General features: G+C 35.0%; 1 protein-coding gene across 3 annotated transcripts in view; it reads left to right on the top strand.

Moving 5' to 3' along the window:
* The window catches only part of ankrd11 (ankyrin repeat domain 11), a 402,782-nt gene extending 386,669 nt beyond the window's left edge, over nucleotides 1-16,113 (top strand). For all 3 annotated transcript variants that reach the window (XM_039763291.1, XM_039763292.1, XM_039763294.1), the window contains 4 exons: nucleotides 11,775-11,873; nucleotides 12,634-12,777; nucleotides 12,972-13,064; nucleotides 13,732-16,113. In XM_039763291.1, coding sequence (XP_039619225.1) covers nucleotides 11,775-11,873; nucleotides 12,634-12,777; nucleotides 12,972-13,064; nucleotides 13,732-13,917 — 522 coding nt within the window. In that variant the 3' untranslated portion in view covers nucleotides 13,918-16,113. The remainder of the gene's footprint in view (nucleotides 1-11,774; nucleotides 11,874-12,633; nucleotides 12,778-12,971; nucleotides 13,065-13,731) is intronic.
* Nucleotides 16,114-16,435: the final 322 nt, after the last annotated feature.

The raw sequence follows: 16,435 nt of genomic DNA, 5'->3' as shown, positions 1-16,435 counted from the left end.
AATTTAATTCTTTATTTAAGTAATCCACATTCTAGACTTCCTAGGTGTGTGGACCATGCTAATTTTTAATTAGCTAAAAGAAATTGATTCAGCACACTCATAACTCATTCCTGTAGATTCTTATATCTCTCTCACACTGATCCCTCATTTCAGTTTCCTCTATAATGGCAACATTTTCCTCTCGTTGATGGTAGAGCTTACTGAGATCTTAGTTTATTTGTGAGTGTTGTCTTGCCATGATGAAAGTTTGCAACCTATCTCTTGACTGAGCTACAGTGGGTACGGAAAGTATTCAGACCCCCTTCAATTTTTCACTCTTTGTTATATTATAGCCATTTGCTAAAATCATTTAAATAATTTTTTTCCCTCATTAATGTACACACAGCACCCCATATTGACAGACAAAAAAAAGAATTTTTGAAATTGTTGCAGATTTATTAAAAAAGAAAAACTGAAATATCACATGGTCCTAAGTATTCAGACCCTTTGCTCAGTATTTAGTAGAAGCACCCTTTTGAGCTAATACAGCCATGAGTCTTCATGGGAAAGATGCAACAAGTTTTTCACACCTGGATTTGGAGATCCTCTGCCATTCCTCCTTGCAGATCCTCTCCAGTTCTGTCAGGTTGGATGGTAAACGTTGGTGGACAGCCATTTTTAGGTCTCTCCAGAGATGCTCAATTGGGTTTAAGTCAGGGCTCTGGCTGGGCCATTCAAGAACAGTCACAGAGTTGTTGTGAAGCCACTCCTTCGTTATTTTAGCTGTGTGCTTAGGGTCATTGTCTTGTTGGAAGGTAAATCTTCGGCCCAGTCTGAGGTCCTTAGCACTCTGGAGAAGGTTTTTGTCCAGGATATCCCTGTACTTGGCCGCATTCATCTTTCCCTCAATTGCAACCAGTAGTCCTGTCCCTGCAGCTGAAAAACACCCCCACAGCATGATGCTGCCACCGCCATGCTTCACTGTGGGGACTGTATTGGACAAGTGATGAGCAGTGCCTGGCTGTCGCCACACATACTGCCTAGAATTAAGGCCAAAAAGTTCTATCTTGGTCTCATCAGACCAGAGAATCTTATTTCTCACCATCTCAGAGTCCTTCAGGTGTCTTTTAGCAAACTCTATGCGGGCTGTCATGTGTCTTGCACTGAGGAGAGGCTTCTGACAGGCCACTCTGCCATAAAGCCCTGACTGGTGGAGGGCTGCAGTGATGGTTGTCTTTCTACAACTTTCTCCCATCTCCTGACTGCATCTCTGGAGCTCAGCCAAAGTGATCTTTGGGTTCTTCTTTACCTCTCTCACCAAGGCTCTTCTCCCCCGGTAGCTCAGCTCTAGGAAGGGTTCTGGTCGTCCCAAACGTCTTCCATTTAAGGATTATGGAGGCCACTGTGCTCTTGGGAATCTTAAGTGCAGAAGAAATTTTTTTGTAACCTTGGCCAGATCTGTGCCTTGCCACAATTCTGTCTCTGAGCTCTTCCTCATGATTCTCATTTGCTCTGACATGCATTGTGAGATGTGAGGTCTTATATAGACAGGTGTGTGGCTTTCCTAATCAAGTCCAATCAGTATAATCAAACACAGCTGGACTCAAATGAAGGTGATCTCAAGGGATGATCAGAAGAAATGGAAAGCACCTGAGTTAAATATACGAGTGTCACAGCAAAGGGTCTGAATACTTAAGACCATGTGATATTTCAGTTTTTCTTTTTTAATAAATCTGCAACAATTTCAAAAATTCTTTTTTTTGTCTGTCAATATGGGGTGCTGTGTGTATATTAATGAGGAAAAAACTTAATTTAAATGATTTTAGCAAATGTCTGCAATATAACAGTGAAAAATTGAAGGGGGTCTGAATACTTTTTCCGTACCCACTGTATATAAAGGATACTGGTCCGGATACACATTGAGTATATCTCTTTAGGTATATTGTTCAGTAATTGATTTTGTGATTTTTGACAGGTATGATGACGAAATTCTGAAAGATATAGAATATACTTCTTTATAGAACAAACTAATCTTTGAACCTTACAAAATCATCACTAGTGTTCTTTTCATCACCCCTTGTGTGTGTATATATAGAACATACAGTATGCGTTAAAGTATGTTTTTATTAGACATTCCTGGACAAATTACATTCTTTACTGGCGTTTGAAGTATAAAATAGTAAGTACATTTTCAGCAGCAAACAAACTAAACCATTGACACTTTAATTCAAAGCCTGAATTTCAGCCTGAATTTCTTGCTACTCCAGTCGCTTTTAGGATCCTCCAGGATCCTGCGTGTGTCGATGTTCGATGAATGGTTCAATGTGGTGAAGCAAAATGGCGACATACATGGATTCTTGGTGCTTTTATATTCAAGCGCCGCATATTCCCCAACATAATGACACAAAACATTTTAAAAGTCTCACATACCATCTTCTGTGCCATCTTTTTATTTATTTTTTTGCACTTTCACAACAGCATCAGAATGTATGACAGCATATTTGAGCCACAGACAAAAAAATTCAGGGCATGGTGAAAAGGTCCATTTGTGTTTAAATTGGAAATTTCGGCTTTAAACTCGAAATGTCCACTTTAACCTCGTAGTTTACTTTATCATTAAAGGAGACAATCGTAAACGTCATCTTAAACCTTAAATCACTACACGCTTCTGAGGCTTCCTCCTGAACTGACAGCAGTAATTGCCCCACAGAACACATTACATTTATGATATTCCAGCTCTCTGCACATTTAGAATTTTTAGGTTTATACTTAATATCACTTTCATGATGAATTGCATTAAAATATGTCTGTTACATTTTACAGATAAATCATTAACTTTGTTTAAATAATGAATACTGTTAATAGTTACACATATGGGGTGGCACGGTGGCAGTGGCTGTCTTGCAGGGAGTCACGTCCCATGTGATCACTGCTTGGAGTTTACATGTTATCCTGGTGGGTTTCCACAGTGTGCTCAGTTTTTCATCCAAAGACATATAAAGGTTTGGGGATTTGGTGAATCTACAATTACACCAGTGTATGTGTGTGTGCTTGTGTTCACCTTGCGATGAGCCGAAGCCCCATCCAGGGATTTTGTTTCTGTTTTGCGCCGATGCTGCTGGAAAGGGCCCATCCCCGAATTGATGGATGTAATCATTAAACATCCTTTTCAGAGATATTGTGGCAAGGTGTCCTCGGAATTTAATGGATGTTTCAGGCACACGCATCACATAGCGTGAAGTGTAAACCTGGCCTTAGGTGCCTTACTCTTCATCTGACAACCTTGACTAGGGCTTATTTTGGGGGTAGGGCTTATATTACAGAGCAGCCTGAAAATCATGCTAGGGCTTATTTTTGGCGTAGATCTTATTTTCGGGAAAACATGGTAGCTAGCTATAAAAAAAAAGTTTGCAAACTGTGATTTTTGCCAAAAGGGGTGTTACTAAATACTTACTTGGCCAGGAGCAAATGCCACATTAATGTTATTTTTAAAACTCTTCAATAGGTTCACTGAGGTTGGTGGGCTGAATGTCCCTTTCTTGTCACAGTTGTTCTAATCCAGTGATTCTCAAAGTCGGTCCTGGGGACCCACTGTGTCTGCAGGTTTCTGTTCCAACCGGCTTGTATTTATTTGGTTTCCTGTGCTAATTAAGTTAACTGTTATTTCCCAGGTTCTGTGTTTTGGGAATAATATAGAAATTAGAAAGCTAAGTTTGGTTAAAAAAATAGATATATTAAAATGTACTAAGCAGTTATATGGGGATAATGCATGTATTTTTCTTTTTAACAATATTTTCATCCTACTTTCCCATGTGTTCTAGTTATTTAATCCATTATTTACTAATTAGTGGGTCTGATGCTAAAGTAGTTGCAGCCTTTCATGATTCAGTGTTGTTTGCCTGGGTGTCTGCTCTGCTGATTTTTAATTGTCATGAAGCAAGCAAACTGCACAGAGATAGGGCAAAATATAATGATCTCAACAAATGAGAGTTAAGCGTTTAAATCTATAACAAAAATAGAAATATTTCTAAATCTATACTAATAAACGGCAAAGCCCTCACTGACTCACTCACTGACTGACTGACTGACTGACTGACTCATCACTAATTCTCCAACTTCCCGTGTAGGTAGAAGGCTGAAATTTGGTAAGGTTATTCCTTACAGGTTCCTAACAAAAGTTGGGCAGGTTTCTTATCGAAATTCTACACATAATGGTCATAACTGGAAGCTGTTTTTCTCCATTTACTGTAATGGAGATGAGCTTGAAACCCGTGGGGGGCGGAGTTTCGTGTGACATCATCACGCCTTCCACGTAATCACGCAGTACGTAGAAAACCAGGAAGAGGCCCAAAAAGCGCTGAAGAAAACATGCATTATAAAATTGAGAAGGCAGCGAAACAATAAGAAGCGAGCGAGTGACCTATACAACCATATTCATGAGTTCTGCTACTTCGGAAACAAAGCACGATGTAAACCTAAACTTTTAAATTAAGTTCATAGACAGGCTGCCGCTGGCGTTTGTAATTTAGTGCCTACCCATATAAGGCCGTCCGTCAGCGGCAATCCAATAGCAAACTGCCACGGGTAAATATTCACGGGTGAAGGACTGTGCTTATGCAGAGGAAGATGAGATGGTCAGGGTGGTGTTTGGCACAAACTCAGCGAAACTGCGAGAGAAAGTTTTAAGTGCCGGGACTTCGGTAACGTTAGATACAGCCATGGACATAGCACGACATGGCACCAGCACAACTGGGAAACTTCGATGCATGTACACCAAGCGGCTCCGTGAACTGACGCAGTGCACAGACAAAAAGCAACAGTTCCAAAGAGCTGAACAAAAACGAATTACACAATTGAAAAGGCAGCAAAAAATATGAAGCGCCTGATACATACAAGCATATTCATAAATGCAGCTACTGTGGAAACAAAGCACACGGTGGAAAAAGTCAATGTCCCGCTAAAGGAAGACAGTGTAAAAAACCCGTGCATGCAGTGTGTCAGGTCTCAGATAAAGAAGAAGACAAGCTGTTTATTGATGCAGTAAGAAACGAATCGATGAATGAAACCTGTCATCTTTACAACGATTGACAAACACGGAATGTAACTTGAACACAACACATCCTACAAATACGAACCTGATTGAAAGAAATAATGATAATCAAATCCTTGATGACAGCAACACTCAGTAAAACTCACAAAACAAATACTGTATATTGACAGTCATGTTACGTTATTTTTAAAATGTTCCCTTTTCTTTTCATAGCTTTTTAACACACTACGTCTCGCTGATACGCGGGTATATATATATATGTATATATATACCCGATCTACATACTGAATAATGGATACTTTATTCGCCATCAATGATTGTTTTGGTAAAGCCATACTCAGTGTATTCATTAGATGAACGGTAAAAAGTAAGAGCAGGGAGGATGACTTATTGAGGCATGCAGGCTGTAGTGCGTCAACTCTATCTGAATTGCGATCACATTTGAAAAATATATCTTTTCAAGTTCTATTTAGTCCATATGTGTCAAACTCAAGGGGCATGCGAGATCATTTTATATACTGTATTATTGTTATTAATGGCCCGGTATATGAAGCGCTGGTAACACAATAAACTACAGATCCTATAATGCAGCGCTTCAGCTGCCTTGCCGAACATTAACCGCGTTAATCAAGTCTAGCTTATGATGCTGCAAGTTATTGCGAAGCTAGCTCACACGATGCTGAAGAGAAAAGTTGATTCTGAAAATAGAGCCTTTAAAATACCGATGGGAGGCTGAGTATATGTTTACTGAACCCGTGTGTCTCATTTGTGGAGCTAATGTGGCTGTAATTACAGAATTTAATCTAAGACGGCACTATGAGACAAAACATCAGGGTAACCTGAATGCAATGCAGAAGATACAGAAAGCAGAAGAATTAAATAAGAATCTGACACTTCAGCGGACGTTTTACCTGCACAATCACAAAGTGATTTCAAGTGAAGCTGCTTTTATGGGAGACACAAATGCACCAGTGCAACTTGCCCCACTTTCCCTGTTGCCAAGTAATGTTAAACCAAGTCGTCACTACGGTGTTCCCAAATACGCACTTTGCTGATAAACTGAGCGCACTGAGTTTGCACGGCGCTTTGGTGACTTTGAAGAACAAAAAAAGTCCGTCTACATGCGGCTCGAACCTTGTGCATGTTTGGTAGCACATATCTGTGTGAGAAGCTCTTCTCAGTGATAAAGACTAACAAAACAGCACACAGGAGTCGCCTCACTGATGAGCACCTGCAATCCATCCTGAGAATCTCCACAACACAGAACCTCACACCAAACATAAACGAACTTGTTGCCAAAAAGATGCCAGGCGTCCAGCTCTAAAATGACATATGAGCAAAGACAACTGAATGATTTGATTTGTTATTGCTGAAAGGAACACATTTTATTTATATTTCCAGGTTTTGTTATGCAGCATGTTCATATTTGAATTTGTATAATTTTGACAGGATATATTTTTATGGAGAGCAAAATCTTTTGGGATATTTAAAATATAAGTTTATTTTTATATAAAATTACATAAGAGTAAAGAAATTTGAATGTTTGTTCTTTTAACGCTTACTTTATTTCTAACTTGTATAATTTAGACAGGATATATTTTTATGGAGAGCAAAATATTATAAGTTGTTTAAGGTTTGAGTTGATTTATTCAGGAATAATATTCCTGTCTGTTTTACCATTCCTACCAAAGATATTTCTGTCGACTAAATAAAAATTCCTTCTATTTAAAATTTAAATAGAACTTGAACAAATACGATAGTTCATAATATCCACGCAGACTTGCACGTAAGAGCGGAGTTATCCGTTTTAACAAGCAGGGTATTGCACTGATCTGAAATAGCTGTGTGTGTATATATGTAGATATGTATGTATATGTATATATATGTTTATATATATGTGTGTGTGTGTATGTATGTGTGTATGTATATGTATGTGTATATATGTAGATATATATATATGTATGTATATGTGTGTGTATATATATGTGTATATGTATAGATATGTATATATATATGTTTGTGTGTGTGTGTAAATATATATATATATATATATATATATATATATATATATATATATATATATATATATATATATATGACAGCAACACTCATCACTCACAACAGTGGCAAAACAATTACATTGACAATCATGTTACGTTATTTTCAAAATGTTTCCTTTTCTTTTTCATTGCTTCTTTGACACACTACTTCTCCGCTGCGAATCGCGGGTATTTTGCTAGTATATTATAAATGTAAAAATCATGCTGCTGTGCTTTTATGAATATATAATAAAAATTGAGAAAAAAATGCATTTATTAAATGAGATCAGTGTTATCTGTTGTTGTCACTGATTATGAATCTAGATGGAATTAAAACCTGAAGTCACAGTGGGCCCCCAGGACCAACTTTGAGAACCCCTGCTCTAATCTATATATAGAGCATGAACGTGACTGAGAGAATAAAATTAAGTAAAAAAAAACAAAATGCTAACCTTTACAAGTACCATAAATTTACACTGGCTATTATAGACTCAAATCAAATGTATGTTTTGTACTACTCTATAATAATACGTTTTTATTCTATAATAGTAAGAATAAGAGAGTATGTTTTTATTCTATAAAGTAAGAATAAGAGAGTCTGTAATAGCCGGTGTAAATTTATGGTACTTGTAAAGGTTAGCATTTTTTTTTAATTTGGTTTTATTCTCTCAGTCACATTCACCCCAATCTGACACTGCTGTTTTCAAATAAAAACATGCTATATCAGAGTTGAACTCTGAACTTATATAAAAGTCAGATCGAATGGTATTTACCTTGATTCATTTACTTCCTACAGCGTAAAGTTACAAGTAGTACATGTGTACTGAAGTGACTTTTGCTGCAGGTGGAAGCTCCTGTCGCACCCTACGCATCTGTGTTTGATCCCATTCAGGAAAAGATCCTAGTTGCCCCACCAAAGAAAGACTTTCAGAGACTAAGGTCATAAATGTTATGAAACCGTGGACAAAGACAGAATTGTAACAACAGTAGCGTGGAGCTTCCACCTGCAGCTAAATTCACTTCAGTATCAATTCACATCCACGATCATTCTCAGTCATGCACACCAGGCACACTCACGTCCACAGTTTTACTAGTCCCGGTCTCATTCACGCACAAGACCTGACACTATTTTTAAATAAAGAGATGGTATAACAAAACAAGTTTATTATAATACATTTGTATCTGAAAACAGCTTCGGTTTATTGGGCGGGGAGGGGTATGGGGGGATGAGCTAACCGGCTGTTAGAGACACAAATCAAATGTTTGTTTTTAGTGTATAATATTAACAGTATGAGCAGCTCAATACTCAAAACGGTGAATTTGGGAAACAGCTGGTATCGAACCCACAACGTCTTGATTGGGAGTCAGCAGTTCTTACCATTGCACCAAGCAAGCTGTCGTATCAACAGCCTACCCTAACCTGCTTTCTTTTTCTTCGGTTATATTCTTGAATAAAAGTGCACTTGTTTTGTTATACTTGTACCTTTTTGTGAAAGTGTTTATTTGATATTTGGACTTCAGGCTTCACACATTATACACTTCTGGTCTACATTTTGTCAATTATTACTAAAATATAAAAAACGTTTCTGTTTTAACAAAGTGTTTACATAGATTGTTCTAGACACGTAACACACATGAAGTGCATGTATTCCAAATAACGATATATTATTTACTCTATACAACTCCAGGCAACTCACACGCAGGTAAACAGACTTGAGCTGAGAGAACTTCCTGCCCTTTCTGTGTTGGTGGGGGGATGGGAGAAACAGACTACTTGCTGCTTCTGCTGATCAACACATTTACAACACAAAAGACGCTGACTGAGAGGTGTGAATGGATTTAAGGTGGGCCGGAATTACAAGTTATTTCGTAGGCTTTGGTAATTCTAGTGTTAATACATTCAGCCAGAAATTACCTAAGTTTACTGAGGTTCATTCTTTCACATCCCAGGATGGCCCAGCAATTTTCTGGTCATTAGCATTTACTGATGATTGTGTAATCTCGGGAAAGGCTGCAGTGTTGCTAACAGTTACTTAAAAGGTCCATGACAACCTTCTGCCTCTTTTTATCTGGAAGAAAACATTTGTAAGCAGTAATGTTAAAGTGATGAGATTATTGGTTTTATTTAATGTTACATCATCTACTGTAATCACAAAAGACACATTTAAGACATAAATAATAGTATGAATGGAAAATGGAAAAGCCAGAAATAAAGTAGCAAGGCTTTGAAGACCTATATTGATGAATTTTTACTTTTTCAAATAGTCTGTATTTACCGTCTCTGGCTTAAAACATACTGTGAAAGAGGCAGTATATTTGGTTGTGTCCATTGGTAATGATCAGCATTTCTTACACATCTTAGAATGAACATAACTCACACTTCAAAATCTATCCAATTTTAAGGCACTTCAATTTGATCATCTTAAAAAACAAAATTGAACTTTTACCATAAAGAAACTGACATCATCTCCCATATCTTTTCAGATTGCTTTAAGTGCATGAACAACAGTTCATCATATATGAATGTGTTGGTTGAACATACAAGTAAAACTCACTGTAATGTGTACATGGGATATTTCTTCTACTATACATTGAAACATTTTAAGTGCTTTATCCGGCATTTTTCAGGCATGCTTCGCACATCCTGGTAATCCTCCTATAGAGCTATCTCTAGTATGGTATTTTAGGATCACTTCTTTACCTTATTTATTATTCCCCTTGTGAACCTGGTGTTAATTTTAGGAGACCCAGGCACCCACTTTCCCACTTCAGAACCGTGTGCCTGACATTGGATTTACGAGATCTCAGTCTTTTTGAAATTCTTCATAGCCTTGCCCAGATTGATGAGCTTCATTTATCCTCAGTTCTGCTGATGTTTCCTTAGTTCAAGGTATGATACTAGATTTACAGAAATAATAGCATACCTGCTTTCTTGCAGTTATTCACGTTTGCTCTTTCCCAGCACATCATTTCAGATCTTAAGATTGATACCTTAAAAAACTCAAATTGGTGAATAATTGTACTTTTTTAATTTTTTTAATTTCAGCTACGAAGGGACAAGTTGTGATTAAATGTGCAGTTTGCTTTAAAAATATATATATATATATATCAAGAACAACATCTATTTCTATAGGACATTTTCTTACAGAAGGATGTAACTCAAACTACTGTACAGGATATCAAAGAAAAAACAAATTATATATTGATTTTTTTTATAAGTCTAAAGTTAAGTCTTATATTATGGTCAGATCTCCTGGGAGGTCAGGGAAAAAAGAAAAAATAACACTCCAGTGACAAAATACTTTCGCTGGGCATTCTACCTAACATAAATGTACTTAAGTAGTTCCTCATTAGTAAATTTGGTGCAGTGGGTTCCAACATCACAGGTGGTTGCAGAGTACTTTGGTCAGATGGTTGTAACTAAAGCAAGAAGAGAAAGCAGAGAAAAGTAGAGGTTAATAATGGTTGAAAACTTGCGATGAATATGACATTTCTGTGCAAGTATAATCTATTAGAATTAGAACTAAAATACAAATGAGAAAAAGCCAAGATACCTGTAAAGTAGATTTTTGATTCATAACAGCAAAAGGCTGACTCACCACTTCTGTTATACTTAGGTCTTGGAACAATAAGCAAGCCTCTATTAGAAGATCTAAGGTAAAAAAACAAGGAATGTAGTGGAACAGACAGTTTAAAATTTAGGATGGAGCAATATTACTTAGACCTCTGTATACTAGTAATGGTATTTTTAGTCAGGTAATCAGTGCAGTAATGCTAAGATGGATGAGTTATGCTCAATTTTTTTCTTTTTGGTTAAGATTTGATTTGCTGCATTCTGGACTAACACTCTAAGGTAGTCCAGAGAAAAGTTTGAATTAATTTCTCAGCCTCTTGCAAGGTTACAAGTTATAATGTTATATATCAATAAATATGCAGTGACTTCATAAGCATTCAAGCATGACTGTGTAAACCTGTTTAACTCAGAATAGATTTTTTTACCATATCATTGGTAATTCATACTAATAATTATTAAGAATTTTACTGTACTCTCTACATATGACAGGACTTCTAATATTTGATCTTTTTTTGGGGTTCATATTGGAATGTAGATGACTGCTTTAGTTATCCTTAACACTTGATTATTCTTCACCATAGCTAGAATGTGATTTTCAGAGTATTTAATTTGTTTGAAAAACACTGAAGAGAGGTGTTCTGGGATTTTCAAATTTTTTCAAATGCAGATGCAAAAAAAAGAAAGCATGTGCGCTAATACACCATTCTGTTTTAATAATAGCTTGTTAGCTTTTCCCGCATTGTCCTTGTTTTATAAGCTGCTTTATCACAGTGCCCTATTTAATATATACACTATTCAGATGTGCAATTCAAATTTAAAAAAAAAAATTGTAAAAGAGTTTCAGCCACCAAGGTTTTTGTTTTCTTTGGTTCAGATTTACAAAACCTGCATGCTTGGAAATACAATTTTCAACTAATAATAATCAATAATACATGGTTGAATTTCAATATCATCTAATCTATCATAAATTACAAGGTAATAAACTTTAATTAATGAAAAAGCACATTTTGATTTTACAGCAGATATCTGCTGAGTTTATTGAATAGTAAATAGTATTTAGGCCAACTTGTAACTATAATAATCCTGTATATTTCAAATCTATTCTTACAATAATCCTTTTATTTCTTTCTAGATTGCGCCACCTCCATCTTTGTCAGAGCCTTTGAAAGAACTTTTTAGGCAGCAAGAAGCTGTACGTGGGAAACTGCGACTTCAGCACAGTATAGAACGGGTAATGCATGTACATTGCAAGATTATGCTTAATCTATTTGAACAGATATAGTCTGATATTTTTGCAAAAGCAATGGTGCAGCTCCTTCCATTGAACTTTTGCAATATATAATATTCATGCATATTAGGAAAACAAAAAAGAAGCAGATTTTACTAAATTTTTCGTTTTTGTTAGAGAAACTAGGTGTTTAATGGATTGATTCAAGTTCAGCTGTTTGTAGCACCTGATAAGGTAGTTTTTTTGGGTAAACACAAGCATAGCCTTTTAATGTTGTGCATTATTAATATTTTTACTTTAGGTTTAAAATTTTACATCATGAAGCATCATCATTTTTTTCTTAGTTCTTTAACGTGAAATTGCACCGTGTATGTACAGCTTTTGCAATATTGTGATATAAATGGAAAAGGCTCAAAAATTACCAGTTACCTGCTCATGTAAAAAAAAAAATACAAATTAAAAAATTCTTATTATGAACTTAGTTTTGAACGATGTGATGGAAATAAAACTACAATATTGTTATTTTAATACTTGAAGCAGTTTGTCCTATGCACTGTAAAATGATGATAGCCATTGTTTCTAAAACTGTTACATGGTTAATATTTTACAAACATTTCAGAGATAATACTCTCTACTTTAAATAAGGCTTTGCGTCACATGCATGAAACAGCTTATTAGAAGGGACTCCACAATTACAGAGATGGAATATTTTATCTTTTAGAAAAGTATTTTTTTTTATTTTTTTATTTTTTTTTTTTTTTAGGAAAAACTGATAGTGTCTTGTGAGCAGGAAATTCTCAGAGTGCATTGTAGGGCAGCAAGGACGATAGCAAACCAAGCTGTGCCCTTTAGTGCCTGTACTATGTTGCTTGATTCAGAGGTGTACAACATGCCTTCAGAAAATCAGGTTAGTATGATGTGAAACTATTTTCAATTGGATTTCTTTAATTTCCATATCTGTGCAGAATTATATTTGGATATTAAGTGTGGTCATGCTAAAATGCCCAAATTAGGAAAATGTAAGTTTTTAATTTTTTTTTTAAGTAGGAACAGTTTTACAAGCTGCATTTTGAAATATTTACCTGTTTCTTTATTTTTTAGGGTGATGAAAATAAGTCTGTAAGAGACCGTTTTAATGCTCGACAGTTTATATCATGGCTTCAGGATGTTGATGACAAATATGATAGAATGAAGGTAAGATTTTGTGCTTATTCATTGTTCAACTAAAAGTAGTGTTCAGTGTTATGAACACTGTTTTTATTATCAGACATTTTATCAGTTTGCGTTATGTTGCTTGTAGTCCTTTACTTTTACAATGTATTTGATTAAAATCCAACATCATTTGACAGTATTATAACTTAAGTTGTGAAGCACATGAACCTACAATCCTAAAAGAAAATGCTACAAAAGGCTGGACATAAACAACAGCAAACTCTTCACTTGTTGTTTACAAATGTAAGAGCTTAAACTTGTTTATGAATTTTGAACATATATGTACTATATCCTTGGATTATCATAATGATAATTATTATTGACCCAGAGGTGTAAAAGCAGCCTTCTGAAAATAAGGTTCACAGGGACCATGCTTTAGTTACCATAAACATTTTTGACCGCCAGTAAAGTGGCCACCAGGTTGCTGCTACCTAAAATTTGTTGAATCTCCAGAGCATATCAGGTGATAAGCTTTCAATTAAGTCCAATATCATGGTTCTAGGCTCATTAGTTTGCGAGTAATCAAGTGACAGACGAACAGATATCAGAATTTTATATATATAAATAAGGAAGAGGTAATTTGGAAATGGTTATAGTAATGTATGTAAATTTGATATTCAGATATTCTAACACATTTTTTCATTAATAGACATGCCTTTTAATGAGACAACAGCATGAGGCAGCTGCTTTGAATGCCGTTCAAAGAATGGAGTGGCAACTGAAGGTACAAGAACTAGATCCCGCTGGACACAAGTCACTCTGCGTCAATGAGGTCCCTTCATTTTACGTGCCAATGGTTGATGTCAATGATGATTTTGTGCTGTTGCCAGCATGACAAGGATACTCAAAAGTTCATTGTAATAAAATATCTGCAACTAGAACGTATGGAAAGGGCTAGTCAGGAATTTTTTTTTTTTTTTTAAAGAATGGTAAAATTTAATAAGTGCTAATGATTCCTATATGAGGAGGAAGCATCATTTTTTGCTGGGAAAACACAAATTGCACTTTTATCCTACAAGAGTCAATGTTCCTCTTCAAACAAAACAATGAGATGGATGTGTGATTAATCATACCGTTTGGTATATGTTTATATATTTATTGTTACAGTTTTGTTCCCTGAAAATCAAAGCAACTCTAGAGCAAGTAACTGGGTAATTTGCTTAAAAAGTAAAACAATATGTGGTTTTGAGGATAAATCTGAAAAAAGTGGAAGGATATGCAAACCTGCAAAAACTTCCCTGTCATATTAATTAAATAATAGCAAAAATGTGTAATTGTTTTCTTCAGATATATTCTTTAATATAATATATTGTGAATACCCAGGCAGTTAAACCAATTAATACAAGACTTTAAAATCAACAAGAAAACTTTGCATTACAACTGCAAGTTTTAAAGTCTAGATGCAGTTTTTTTGTAAGCCTCTACTTTTCATCTTAGTATTTGATACACTTTGGCTACAGGCACAAGTGTAAAATAAACCTGCAAAGAAGAAAATTTGATTAAGAGGCAGTGGCTTTTTCAGAAAATTAATATAGTGTTTTAATGGAGTTTATTCTTTTTGGTCTATTTCTTTACTTGGGCATTTCATGTTTTCTCACTCTGAGAAACTAACTTGAAACACTACAGAGCCAATATTAGTTTTAAGAGGAAATAAAATTGTATCCCGTAAATTCTGTACAGTTTTTATATTTGTTAACCAATGTACTCTCGCTGCCTTCTAGATAATTTATTTTGCCACACATTACTGCACAGTTGTAAATAACTTATGTACTGTAACATCACTCTCAGTTAAATGTAAAAAATAAATAAATGAATAAAATTATCTTTGTACAGTTCACTTTTGGGCAGCACTTTCCCTTTTAACAATGGGCCAAAATGTGTACACATTTTCAGTATTTAAAGATGGTCTCCTGTGCACCTAACTAATATTGACCCTCAGCATTCACCAACTCGAGCATAATGCAGTTTGGTATTTCACAAAGTTTTATGAATCAAAAGTATTTTAGTAACCCTCACTACTTAGGTAATATTTTTGCAGAAATTAACAGCTGCATTCCTAAGAAGCAACTTAAATGATAGGATAAACTGAAATATGTGCTAACCCTTGCTTTAACACAGGAGTGTCTGAAATGAAAATATTTTAAACCAAGAAAATGCCTTTTTATTGTCTCTCCATTTTTCCCAAGCATTGCACAAAATGTTAACGCCATTTGTTGATATTTTAGTTACGCTTTATGCTGCTGTTGCATTTGTCTAGTAAGCAAAGCTTGTAATAATGTTAGTAGATCATTGTTTATTATTTCTCCTGTTTATAGTGGCATCATAAAAATGAAAGTAATTGTCTGTCTGTTTAAGCTTATGTATTAATCCTCATCTGTTCTAAAATAAGAAATGACATTTAAATTTAAATTCTTTAAATACAAAAATGAGCCTTTTTGCGTTCAACTAAAGCCAGGCAATAATGAGCTTGGTTTAGTTTTGGTGCCCAATTGTTAATTTGCTGTAAAGTCTCTTTTTCTGAACACCCACACAAAAATAAATGGATCTTCTTAAGTTATACATTACATTCTTTTATAGTTAAAAAATGTTTATACTGTATATTTACTCACTTCCTTTCTAGCAACAGTTAGAAGGAATCACTTTTATACAATTTTGAACACAGTGCTAAGATAGAGTTTCAGACTGTGATGTGTTTGTTTATAGATAGGACAAATAATATTTTCAGCATTCAAATGCAAACCATTTAAACATAAAATAATGTATGTTTGTTACCAGCACAACTATAAAATTTACTGATGCACAGCTGAATCTGCAGTGTCCTATCATTAGGCTATGTTATGAAAGTAACTATTGCACTCTCTGGTGACTGCTATAGTATGTCTGTTCCTGCCCGATGACTGCACTTTTACAGTTCTTTACAAATAACCACTATCATCAAACAAAACTGATAAATTGTTGTTCTCTCTTATCTATATAGTTTATAAATGGTAATGGAACTGACCTATTATGAAAAGCAGTTTATCTTAAAAAGTTGTCTTTATAAAAAGAGCATTCAGTATACTAAATTGTTAAACAATAAAAAACAGTTGTTAAAATACTATGGTTCAGTTTCATCAGAATTATGTTGCCACAGTTACAACAAATAACTTTAAATTTAAATCATGTGTTTTAATTATGCTAATATAAAATACTTTATCACATTTCTACTTTCTTGCTAATTTTTGTTTACTACTGCTACTTCATTCTTCGTTTTCAGAAAATTGATTGTTGCTCTTTTTAAGAGTTGTTTAATTTCAGTCTTTTCAGTTGATATATTATTTAGTTTAAAATGCTGAACATTTTGCATTATCCAG

This window comes from Polypterus senegalus, chromosome 9 (assembly GCF_016835505.1).
Source record: "Polypterus senegalus isolate Bchr_013 chromosome 9, ASM1683550v1, whole genome shotgun sequence".
Lineage (NCBI taxonomy): Eukaryota > Metazoa > Chordata > Cladistia > Polypteriformes > Polypteridae > Polypterus > Polypterus senegalus.
Note: the sequence above shows the minus strand (reverse complement) of the source record. Positions and strands in the feature narration are given on the sequence as shown.